The sequence below is a fragment of the Podarcis erhardii genome (assembly GCF_964252035.2).
Source record: "Podarcis erhardii genome assembly, chromosome: 9".
NCBI classification, from domain to species: domain Eukaryota; kingdom Metazoa; phylum Chordata; class Lepidosauria; order Squamata; family Lacertidae; genus Podarcis; species Podarcis erhardii.
The window spans coordinates 69,663,178-69,675,923 of NC_138512.1; the positions used below are offsets into that span (position 1 = coordinate 69,663,178).

General features: G+C 46.7%; 1 protein-coding gene across 2 annotated transcripts in view; it reads right to left on the reverse strand.

Annotated features, from left to right (window-relative positions):
- The window catches only part of FRAS1 (Fraser extracellular matrix complex subunit 1), a 384,087-nt gene that overhangs the window by 134,640 nt on the left and 236,701 nt on the right, over nucleotides 1–12,746 (reverse strand). For both annotated transcript variants that reach the window (XM_081876572.1, XM_081876571.1), the window contains exons 22-26: nucleotides 12,275–12,421; nucleotides 8,437–8,577; nucleotides 4,526–4,669; nucleotides 1,215–1,355; nucleotides 79–349 (exon numbers count right to left, since the gene is read on the reverse strand). In XM_081876572.1, coding sequence (XP_081732698.1) covers nucleotides 79–349; nucleotides 1,215–1,355; nucleotides 4,526–4,669; nucleotides 8,437–8,577; nucleotides 12,275–12,421 — 844 coding nt within the window. The remainder of the gene's footprint in view (nucleotides 1–78; nucleotides 350–1,214; nucleotides 1,356–4,525; nucleotides 4,670–8,436; nucleotides 8,578–12,274; nucleotides 12,422–12,746) is intronic.

The window sequence follows — 12,746 nt, forward strand, 5'->3', positions numbered from 1 at the left end:
TTTCCCATGCTATTCGGAAGTACCCTTGGATAACTTCCTTGCACTGACAGCAAGAGCTGTAAGGAAGCAGCAAATCACCTGGATTTCTTCTTATCATGCATGAAACGAACTCTCTGCCCCTTCACATCTTCCATGGTGAAACGGTCGCCCTGGCTCAACTCTGTCTCTTTCCCATTTGCCACAATCAACAGTCTGCCGTTGGTGGGAGGGTCAACCACATGAAACAAGAAACCTTCTCCATCGCCAACGGGGCCTTCCAACTCCAGGATGGAGAAGTCAATGGGCTTCACCTCACCAATTCCTACCTGGAGTGAACCATTTGCCCTGAGAACAGGAGTCTGCATGACAGCTGAACCGAAAAAACAAACAAAACAAAACAAAACACAGATAATATGTAGACCTCGGCCTTTATTTCGCTGAAGATTTCTATATACCTTTTACAGTGCAGCTAACAGAAGTTGCAAAACTGACCACAATGCTTCCCCTGCCCATCTGCAACACAAAAAATACACAACGCCTTATGTCCCATTTTTAAAAGAAAAAAATCCAGCAGTTTTCTAGATCTCTCTTCTGCCTTAAGTGAAATACATAGGTTCGTTGCAGTAGAGAAAGAAATACCAGAAACGAGAAAGTTGGATGTTTTTATAGTAGCAAAGCCACTAATTTTAGGTAATATACCAGGAAGTTATAGGTCTGAGAGTTCTGGTGCCTTTTATCAGCGATCCCCTTGCCCACACTTCTGTATATATACAACACACATATATTGAACTACAATTCCCATGGTTCAATAAGGTTGAGAAAGAGAAATGGATCTGACTGTTAAATCAGATTACCTGTGGTGTAGATTGATTGATTGATTGATTGATTGATTATTATTCCATTTCTATCCCACCTTTCCTTCAAGTCACTCAAGGTGTCATACGTGGTCCCGCTTTTTATCGCAACAACAACCCTGTGAGGTAGGTTGGGCTGCGAGACTATGACTGGCGCAAGGTCACCCAGCGAGCTGGATGGCCAAGTGGGGATTTAAACCTTGGCTCTCTCAGGTCCTATTTCAATGCTCTAACCACTACACCGCACTGTCTCTGATCACCAGCCCTCCTCACAACCCATGAGGTTCACTGTTACCTCATATGAACAGATGGGAAGCTGTAAGTGAGAGAGTGACCCGCACTACCCAGGTGCCAAGGGGAGCGTTATGGGAAAATACTCACTTTCACACTCTCTGCTCCAGGGATTTCCATAGAAACCATGGCTGCAGTCAGAGACACAGCGGCTTTCCTGCAAAAACATAGTGGAGTCGCAAACTCGGCACCGACTTGATTTGTCGCATTCCAAACATCCTTTGGGGCAGGCTAGCATGAAAAGGAAAGGAACAAGACTCAAATAAAGATCAAATGCTACCACTGCTGTTTTCTAGTCTCGGAAAACAAGGCCACAACTGTATTATTACTTTATTAATGGTCAACGAAACAAGAGTCCAAGCACAAATGGCTTGTTGAGCCAACATTGCCCTGAGCGCTGGGGGGTGAAGGGCAATGCAACGAACAGGACTCTCAGACTATAAAATCTTCTCATTCATTTCAGGAAGCACACATTCCTTTACATGTGGACACCAGTGTCTGGGCACATGAGCGCATGAATACACACACACACAAAGTTTGAGATCACACTTGATTGTGCCTCAGGAGCTCCTAAATCTGTGGTTGGCTTCGCAGTTAAGCTCACTAAGCAGGTATTGTTATAAAGAATTACATTGTCTTAAATATGAAGAATGCAAAGGGACACATCTCCACGCTTTAACAAAAAGGGAGCCTGCGTCTTCAACATTTTAAAATTTGCTCCAGTTAGTCGCTTCCAGATAATCTGTTTATTGAGCATTCTTCCTGATTTCTTTGCACAGTGTTTGTGGGGAGTTTATACAACGCTACCAGTTTATTGAGGATTCACTCTGATTCACTTGTGAGGCTAAATTATGTTGCATCAAGCAATTGTTATCCCACAGCTTCCAGTGCATATCCCTGTCACTTTCCTTACTGCAAACCTACCCCTCCCCAAAACACATTCTTTTTTGTTGCTCAGGAGTGTCACGTTTGCCAGTATGCCGCAGAATCCTACTCACAAAATAATGCCCCAAAGAAATTACTATGAAGGCCTGGGTGACCTGGAGGGTTTGGATGAGAAGGCAAGGATGTTTAGGCAGGATTAGCAAACAGTAGAACACTAATATATTTGGTTAATTGTTTTGTAAGATTCCTCCATCTCTCAATTGTAAAAAGCCTCAAGGTAATTTACAAAAGAAGCATGAGCAGCTTGGACACCTGTGGCCAAGAGGCCGTCTGGTGCGAGCAAAGTTCAGTTGAGTTAGAACTTCCAAAAGCCAGGTATAAATCCACTTTAAAAAGATTCTTCACCCCTCCTTCCCTAGTATTATCTATGCCAGGCTTCCTCATCCTCGGCCCTCCAGATGTTTTTGGCCTACAAGTCCCATGATTCCTAGCTAGCAGGACCAGTGGTCAGGGATGATGGGAACTGTAGTCTCAAAACATCTGGAGGGCTGAGGTTGAGGAAGCCTGATCTATGCCAGCTGGCAGCAATTCCTAGAAATCTGCCAGGGATTGAGGCCCAGCCCTTCATGGCCTAGGACCCTTGTACCTACAGGACCGCCTCTCCCGGTATGCCCCACGGAGGACCTTAAGGTCCATAAACAGCAACACCCTAGAGGTCCCGAGCCCTAAGGAAGTCAGATTAGCCTCAACCAGAGCCAGGGCCTGTTCAACACTGGCTCTGGCCTGGTGGAACACTCTGTCTCATGAGACCAGGGCCCTGCGGGATCTGATTTCTTTCCGCAGGGCCTGTAAGACAGAGTTGTTCTGCCTAGCCTTTGGCTTGGAATCAACTTGATCCCCTTTCCCTCTTTCCTCTTTCCTTTCTCCTTCTGTGATGGAACTCTTATTTGGGGACTTCCCTGGCTTTTTTCTGGCCCACGCAGGACCAGTCTGGATAGTTGGCCTTGGTGAAGATTTGACGTTTTCATCCCCAAAAAGTTCTTGATTTGAGTTTCTACTGAAATGAGGCTGCATTTTAATGTATTTTAATCTTGTTTTTAAGTTGTATCTTAATCAATTGTTTTATATCTGGTGTTAGCCGCCCTGAGCCCGGTCTTGGCTGGGGAGGGCGGGGTATAAATATTATTATTATTATTATTATTATTATTATTATTATTATTATTACCATGGAGCAGAGAGTGGCGGTTGCTTCAGGCGACAGAACTGGGGAGCAGGGAGCAGAGGTTGGCTGTTGGAGGACAAATATGATGGTGGACACTGTCCTGCTGCTAGTGTTGGAAGTACAGTGGTGCCCCGCAAGACGAATGCCTCGCAAGACGGAAAACCCGCTAGACGAAAGGGTTTTCCGTTTTGGAGGTGCTTCGCAAAACGAATTTCCTATAGGCTTGCTTCGCAAGACGAAAATGTCTTTCGAGTTCCTGCGGGGTTTTTTTCCTCCCCCCCCCTTTTTCTAAGCTGCTAAGCTGCTTATCCGCTTATCCGCTAAGCCAATAAGCCGCTAAAAGCCGCTAAAAGCCGCTAAAAGCGCTAATCCCCTAAGTCGTCAATGGGCTTGCTTCGCAAGACGAAAAAACCGCTAGACGAAGAGACTCGCGGAACGGATTCTTTTCGTCTTGCGAGGCACCACTGTAGCTTCCTTATTTGGAATGGGAGGGAAGGGAGGCTATCTCCTTCCTTGGAGGTTTTTAAGCAGAGGTTGGATGGCCATCTGTCATGGATCCTTTAGTTGAGATTCCTGCATTGCAATGGGTTGGACTAGATGACCACTGGGTCCCTTCCAACCCTACAATTCTATGATTCGATCGTATTCTTTGCCTGAGGCAGCAAAATGTTTTGGGCTGCCCTACTGTAAGCCACGCATATTCAGAGAATGAGTTCTCATCCCGAGATGAGTACAAAGTAAGATAAAGGATCAGAAGCTCTACTACAGCTCTTTGTGTCCTAAAGGTAAAGGTAAAGGGACCCCTTACCATTAGGTCCAGTCGTGGCCGTCTCTGGGGTTGCGGCGCTCATCTCACTTTATTGGCCGAGGGAGCCGGTGTACAGCTTCCGGGTCATGTGGCCAGCATGACTAAGCTGCTTCTGGCAAACCAGAGCAGCGCATGGAAACGCCGTTTACCTTCCTGCCAGAGCGGTACCTATTTATCTACTTGCACTTTGATGTGCTTTCGAACTGCTAGGTTGGCAGGAGCAGGGACCGAGCAACGGGAGCTCACCCCGTCGCAGGGATTTGAACCGCCGACCTTCTGATCAGCAAGTCCTAGGCTCTGTGGTTTAAGCCACAGTGCCACCCAGTTTTCAGAGACCAACAACATCAACAGGTTTGGTTAAGTGAAGCACATAAGCTGTAATATTATTTTATCCAGCCCATGGATTCTCGAGTCCTCTTTTTGCTCAGGCTGCTTACCTGTGAACTCAAGTGTGTTTTAAGCTTTAATCCCCTCATTGATATTCACCTGAGCACCTTTGCTCTCCGTGGTCTGCATAAAACCGCTTCCCACATGTCGAGACGCACTGGGATCCCATGAGGAGAAACGGGGATTCACAGCGGGCACATTCACTCGGGGCACGGCACTGCAGGCAGCGGTCATCATCACATCCTAGAAAACATGCGCAAATAACTTAGGAACAAATTCCTCTAGACCTAAACGCAGGGCACAGTTCTGTATCTCGTGATCTGATTACACCCTGACCAAGGCAGCACACATAGTCAGCTCATTCTGTCCTTACAATACTCTCGCCGGGCATGGCATGTCCAAGGTCACACAGTGAACTCTGTAGCTGAGCAAGATTTTTTGTTTTTTATATAATTTTTATTACATTTTCTGTTTTACAATTTAGAATATTCATTTAAGCAACCTTAAAATATCAAAAACTTCCCTTCTTCTCTATCCATGGTTCATTTTGCATGACATAAACCCCTGCATATTTTATATAAACCAAACCATTCAGTATTCCATTATTACATCCATCAAAACATATTTACACTGTTGAATTTATCTTAATGCTGCCAACGTTTTCAAGTGTACACAATCCCCCCCATATATATTTTTTAAAAAATTCCAATCTTCTTTAAACCTATGTTCTTCTTGTTCTCTTATTCTCTGTGTTAGGCCTGCAAGCTGCACATATTCCATCAGTTTAAGTTGCCATTCTTCTTTAGTTGGGACCACGCTCGTCTTCCATTTTGGGGCTAACAAAACACGGGCCGCAATAGTGGCATACATAAATAACCTTTTTTGACACCTGGGAAGCTGAACAAGAATTTGCACTTGGATTGTCTACATCGAAACCCAACATTCTAGCTACTGCGGGGTGTACAAGTGTGCGTATGCATGTGCATGCATAGACACACAGAGAGAGAGAGAAAAATATTGAGTATAATAGATGCTACCGGATGATTAGAGCTGGCAGGACAGAAGCCACTCAACACAAGCAGACAGCCCTGGGTTCCTAGCTCAAGTGTAGGTGGACACTGCCTCAGGGCCCCAGTTTTTGGCCTTAGGAGAACTCATTCAGGCGATGCACCAGTCTCCTGTCATCCTTGGGGTGTGACATTCCTGCAGTCTCTCCTGCTCCACAACTATGCAGGAGCATGTGGCTGCAGAACAGGCTGCAGGCCCTTTAAATAGTGCAAACAGGTCTCCCAAGGTGGAGCCACTGTAAGGTCCAGACATGTCAACTTTTTAAGGCTTCAGATGACTCTTAAGCCTTTGCTGAGAGAGCATCTTCCCAAGTGCAGATATAAGGTCCTATTGGGAGCTGTCCAGGGTGCTGATCTGCCTGGACCTGCACAGGGCTTTGTATCCATTACCACTTTCCTTCAAGATCCCAAGCCAGCCTCAGAAGAACATTATAGATATATGCCAGCTTAAATGCCGTTGTAGGTCTTGAGGTGACAGCGCAAATTTGCGGCGAAGGTTTTCTGAGTAACGGGCTCTTTACTGTTCCCGTATGTCCTAAATCACAACAGACAGGCACTGTAAACCCAAAACGCTGTGAGCATAGCAGGGATCACATTGACAGGTCTCATTTGAAGGCAGAACTGGCACTCCGAATAGGATACCTCTGTCACTACAGTCAGATGGTGTCAGGACCAGAATTCACAGATTCAGACCATGAATCTGGAGGCTGAGGTGTTTCAGGAGGGGATTCACTCACCACCAAGCTCAAGCCAAAGTGAGGAATTACTGAAACATCAGTAGGTTGAAACAGGTCATATAGCAAGCTCTGAACTATAGGAAAGCTTCCAAGCTTGACTTTCTCTCTGGTATCAGTAAGAACAGAAACCTGTTGTTGCTGCAGTTGATGCTCCCAGATCTAGCCACCGAGCAAATCTGTCCCACTTCTCATTTGTATTAGTATTATGTATTTCATATGTACCCCACTTTCCTCCAAGGAGCTCAAGGAAGCATACCTGGTTCTCCCCCTCCCCATTCTAGACTCACAACATCCCTGTAAAGTAGATCAGATTGAAAGACTAACCCAAGGCCACCCAGTCAGCCTCATGGATGAGCAGAGATATGAATCTGGGTATTCCAGGTCCTGTGGAACACAGGTGGCGCTGTGGGTTAAACCACAGAGCCTAGGACTTGCCGATCAGAAACTCAGTGGTTCGAATCCCCGCAACGGGGTGAGCTCCCATTGCTCCTGTCCCAGCTCCTGCCAACCTAGCCATTTGAAAGCACGCCAAAAAAAAGGGCAAGTAGATAAATAGGTACCGCTCCGGCGGGAAGGTAAATGTCGTTTCCGTGCGCTGCTCTGCTTTGCCAGAAGCGGCTTAGTCATGCTGGACACATGACCCGGAAGCTGTATGCCGGCTCCCTCAGCCAATAAAGCGAGATGAGCGCCGCAACCCCAGAGTCGGCCATGACTAGACCTAATGGTCAGGGGTCCCTTTACCTTTTACCTATTCCAGGTCCTAGCTCAGCACTCTCACCAACACACCCAACTGGCCGACTTTGCTCCATCTCACTTTGCCTTGGGGAGGCCCTTAATCCAGACTTGCCTTCTCCTTGTAACCTGTTCCCTGACTTGGCAGCAATCTCATTTGGCAAGTAGAGGCACCAGGGCAGGAACGGAGAACCCAGGTCCACAGGTTAGCAAGATTTCACCCAACCCTCTTAAGGCTCCCCACCTCTGCACTAGTGAATCAGGTAATCTAATCCCTTGGCACTGCCACTCACTACATTGATACTGCCTCCTTATATTGTGCACATGCGTGCACCACATACACCAAGAACCTCGGTCCCAGTGGCCAAATCCAGCCCACCAGACCTCTCTGTTTGGTCCTTGCGTCTCTACTCCATCCCACAGGGCACAAGAGTGACTTTGGCTGACCGGGAAGCCTCCTTGAATTGTGATAATGCCTCTTCCTCACCTGGAAGAAGGATGGGGTGGAAACCTCAGACTTCTGCCTTACAGCAATGCAGCCTACTCTACACAAATAAGAGTCAAAGGATCATAGAACTGTACAGTTGAAAGGAATCCCAAGTCCCAATCCCTAGTCCAACCCCCGGGAATGCAGGGGGAAAGGTCTGCCCACTTTCACACCTGGCCCCGCCCACTACAAATATGCGGCCCTCAAAAAGTTGCCAATGGTGGAATGCTGCCCTTGGGTTGTAAAAGATCTCTCACCCCAGTCATGGACTGCTACATTCCCGTGAAAGAATGTGGACAGCACAGCAACTGTTTGGCATGCCCTTCTCACCAATGAGGGACGCGGGTAGTGCTGTGGGTTAAACCACAGAGCCTAGGGCTTGCCGATCAGAAGGTCGGTGGTTCGAATCCCCGCGATGGGGTGAGCTCCCATTGCTCGGTCCCTGCTCCTGCCAACCTAGTAGTTCGAAAGCACGTCAAAGTGCAAGTAGATAAATAGGTACCACTCCAGCAGGAAGGTAAACGGTGTTTCCGTGCGCTGCTCTGGTTCACCAGAAGCGGCTTAGTCATGCTGGCCACATGACCCGGAAGCTGTACGCCAGCTCCCTCTGCCAGTAAAGCGAGATGAGCGCCACAACCCCAGAGTCGTCCGCGACTGGACCTAGTGGTCAGGGTTCCCTTTACCTTAACCTTTTATTCTCACCAATGAGCTGATGGGGAAAGACACAGACAAGACATAGCATGAGCTTTCCCCCCCTCTCCTTTTGCCCTTTACCACCCAGGTCCAAAGCAAAATCTTGACTGGTCTTGCAAAGTGGCAGAGAACCATCCCACCACCTTGTCTCAAATGGGCGCCCCAGACACCATTTTTCCAGCAAGGAATTAGTGAACTTCCATAGCAGTATCTGACAGAGGTCGTTTGTGGACGGCATCCTCGAGAAAGGAAATCAAGTACACTCACCCTGCAGGCAAAGGAGCAGAGACTTACTTTGGCAAGTGTCGGATTCCTTGTAGAAAGCAGGAGGGCAACGCTCCACACAGGAACCTTCGTGGAGAATGTATCCCTCCATGCACTGCAAGCAATCAGTGCTCTGGGGACCACTGCAAGCGTTGCAGCTCCAGTCACACTCTAGAATACAAAGAAGGAAGAAAATACACACACATCCTAAGCAAAGCCCACGGTCTGCTCGGCTTCCACCTACCCATTTTAACATACCAAACGGTACTGACTGCAGATGTATTGAAGGGCAAAGGAAGAACAGCGGAACAGATGCAAGGCAGGAGAGAAAATGCCTAAGGAGATGTTCTTAGAATAACACAGATCTTTCTCTGGGGTTTAACATTTCCCAATTATGTTAAACATGGACACAGGAGGCTGCTTTTCAAAGGTCCAGCCAGGCAGTCGCAACGGCTGCTCCCTCAAGGTGCTTGCGGTTGCTGTCGGCCGACACTGCTCCATGGCGTCTCCTGCCACGGTTAAACCGTAAATCTCTTATCTTCCACTCCTGCGGACTTCTGGGATTTCCCCGCAAGCGCTGCTAATTAAGCAGGCCGAATCAATGACGAAGGTGACATTGCCCTGAAGTCAAAAGGAATTTCGGAAGGGAGCGTGGCAAAGTTAATAACAGGGAGGCAGGGACATCTCAGCCGCACTGCTCCAGGCAGCTCCTCGGTACCTCCTGGGAGACGCATGCAATAACTGTGAGAGAACCACGCTACTGTGAAAAGAGCTGAGCATTTATTCAGCACCAACAGAGCGCCAAGTGCTCTACATCAGGGGTGGGCTTAAGAACCTAAGAACAGCTCTGTTTGATCCAACCAAAGTCCAGCATCCTGTTCTCAGGGAGGCCAACCAGAAGGTTATGGGATGCCTGTAAGCAAGACCAAAGAGCAACAGTCCTTTCTACACCTGCAGTTCCCATCAAAGGCTTACTGCCTCCATCTAGCAGTCAGAACTATCAGATCTAATCTACTCTTTAATAGGCAGAGGGCCTTCTCAGTAGTGGCGCCCACTATGTGGAATGCCCTCCCCCATCAGATGTCAAGGAAATAAACAACTATCTGGCTTTTAGAAGACATCTGAAGGCAGTTTTTAATGCTTGAAGTTTTATTCTGTTTTTAATGCTTGAAGTTTTATTCTGTTTTTAGTGTTCTGTTGGGAGCCGCCCAGAGTGGCTGGGGAAACCCAGCCAGATGGGCACGGTATAAATAATAAAATTATTGTTATCATTTAGTAGAACCTAATGATCTATTAACCAGGGCCATGCGTATAATTGTGAAAGTAATAGTAATGTGGTTAGAATAAAGGACAAGGTGCCTCTGAGCATTCTGAGATTAGGATTTTGTTTTCAGCACCAGAACTCAGCTGAACTCAACCTCCAGTCCTTTCACACAGAAATCTGTTCCTGGATAACTTGCTCCATTCCAGCAGATTAATTTCAGAAGAAAAAGCTGCTTTCTTGCTGCTTAAACCTTGGGTGATCTACTGCTAATTGCCCAGAGATGTTGTCAGGAGACCCCAGCCTACCTTTCGCAAACCCCTGCTGTGCAATACAGAGAAGTGAAGTGGATTACAATCCCCAGGATGAACAGAGGATGGGATATTGGTGAAGGTGTGGAACGGGAGAGACGCTAGCACAGGATATAGCAATCACAAAAGTCCTGGAGGAACATGGTGGCATAGAGGTAGAAGCTGTCCTAGTCAGGTGTTACACAGACCCAGAGAGGATGATGAGGGAGCCCTGCTGGGTCTAAGAATAGCCTCTTCTGCAAGCTTAAGAAGGGGGGCTGTTGTAAAAGGAAACCAGGAAAGCACTGGCACTCTAGTTTTCCAGACCTCAAGGTGAGCCAGGGTGCAAAAACATATGTGCAGTAAGAAGTTGGAGCTGTCCTTGGATGCCCTGGCAAGAGAAACTTGAGCAGAGGAGAAATGGTGAGAGTAGGCATAAGAGGAGAGAGGGGACATGGGGACACTTTACAAATTGACATTGTCCCTAGAGCCCCAGCTGCAGCATTTAGAACTATTTGTCATGTTAGATGGCTGGCATCACGCTGCAAGTTTGTGCAACACCATCCCACTTCCTGGAAGGCACTCTCAGTGGTACTGAAACAACGTCTGCATAGCTCCTCTCCATGGCAAGTAGTTCTGGGTGCTGCAGCTAGATCAGAGATCACTTGTCACGGGGGCGAGGGGGCTCTTCCAGTTCCAAAGCAAAAGTATTTCTCCCATGGAATCCACATCCTCCAGCCACATGAAACATCAGCTCAGCACTCCTTTTGAAAATCCTGAGCTCCTTCTCCAATATACACCAGGAAAAAATACAGCCTGGCAAACTCCGAAAGAATTATTTTACATTCTAGGTTAACTTGGGAATCAGGGTAGGAATTTAGGATTATAGAAGGATGTCAATTTCGGTTTCTTTCCGTTTCTTCCCTTTTCAGCCTTAAGTTCGGCTCTCTGCATTTCCCCATCGGTTTGTGTCTTTTTAAAAGCTACCATGAAAATTCATCAGCATTTTAGTGCAAATTTCTCCTGATCTATTTGTGTGCAACTTTAGCAGTTCAAAAGCACGTCAAAGTGCAAGTAGATAAATAGGTACCACTCCAACGGGAAGGTAAACAGCGTTTCCGTGCGCTGCTCTGGTTTGTCAGGGGTCAGGGGTCCCTTTACCTTACCCTGATATGCACATTTTTGCAAACAATTTCCCCAAATGTAATGCATTTTTGCATGCTACCTTCACTAACTTGCCCATTTCTAATGCATGCTTCCCCCAATAAACACATTTCTGTACATCTTGTTTCGGTTAGAGATGTGAATCACAAAATTCGGAGAACTGCGAATTTCAAAGAGAAACCTGTTTCGGTTCCTGTGTTGTTTCAGGAAGTGCAAATTAGGACGTTTCATATTGAAATGGGAACTGAACTGAATTTCTTCCCCACCCCTAATTAGGATAATAGTAAAAATTAGCAGGTTTCTGTATTCTGTCTGGGGCCAAGGGGGGAAGAGCTGTCCTTCTTGACTCCCCCCTGATTTCACTGCCAAACAGTTTGCAGTGAATTTTGAACTCCACACATCTCTATATGATCATATCCTGCTGTGACATGAAAGTGAGTCTAGAGCCTGTTACGAGTCCTGGGATCAAGTTCCTTAGCTTTAACTTTCTTCCACCTTGGATAGTTAAAAAGAGTCCCAGTGTTTCAGGTTAGTTAATTATACAGCAAGCCTTCTGAGGGTGATGTAATCTTTGATGGTGGTGCATTTGCAATGTAGCTTTATACAAGTTTAATAAATAATAATAACGAAGGTATGAAGAGGGAAGGAAGAAAATATTCACATTGGGCCTGATTTTCTTCCTCAGAAAACACAAATGTGGAATCGGCAGCATGTGCTGAAGGCTTGTTCCTTCAAAGTTCTCTCTTGAAATATGTATATTCAGCCTTGCAATATTTATAAATCAGAGAAAACTCCAGCAAATATACAAAATCTTATATAGGTTAAAGGGGAGGAGGAGGGATTTAGCAAGTTAAGCTCACCCATCAATCGACTGAACCGCTAGCTGAGCAAATGGCAAATCTTGACCCTCGGAAGAGAGTTTGATGGCTCACTTACTCAATCATTTACGAGGGAAGGATTTGCAATAATCTTGTTTTTCACTGGGAGCAGAATCCCATGAAAGCAGATAACCAGGGGAGCGAGGGAAGCGGCAAAGGGTGGGAAGGATGGGGTTTGGAAGGAGAGAGTGAAGAAGGCTTCGCTGTGACTTTAACTAGACTCTTAGCCATTGTTACTGTGATCCAAGACGAGAACATCTCTCTGTTTCTTTCACCTTTGCAGGTCTTGGTGGAGAAGTCCAGGTAATACTGTGGAGCGCAGCTGTCATCCTGGCATTCGCCAAAGAGCAAGACATGGGACGGGTCTTTGCAGGATGTGCAACGGGTCCCCGAATCACAGCTCAGGCACTGACTACTGCAAGCTGTAGAGGAAGATAAAAAGCAGGATGACTGATCGCAGTTATTTTTAACGGCTGGAGCACAATCGCTGCTAAGAACATGAGCTGGGAGGTCTCCGGTTTAAAGCAAGCTTCAGCCACCAGCCCGAGACAAGCCATTATCTCTTGGCCTACCCATCTGCAATATGGGAACAATAAGTTTCTGAAATGCTAGAACAATGATGATTGACTGAGCTATTGTACTTAGAGCACTTCAAACAGCTACAAAACTATGCAAAGTGGCTAGGGAGAGGTTGGGCGGACAAAGAGAAAGAGTTATTCAATCCTGCAGTGCTACAAACTCCAACTA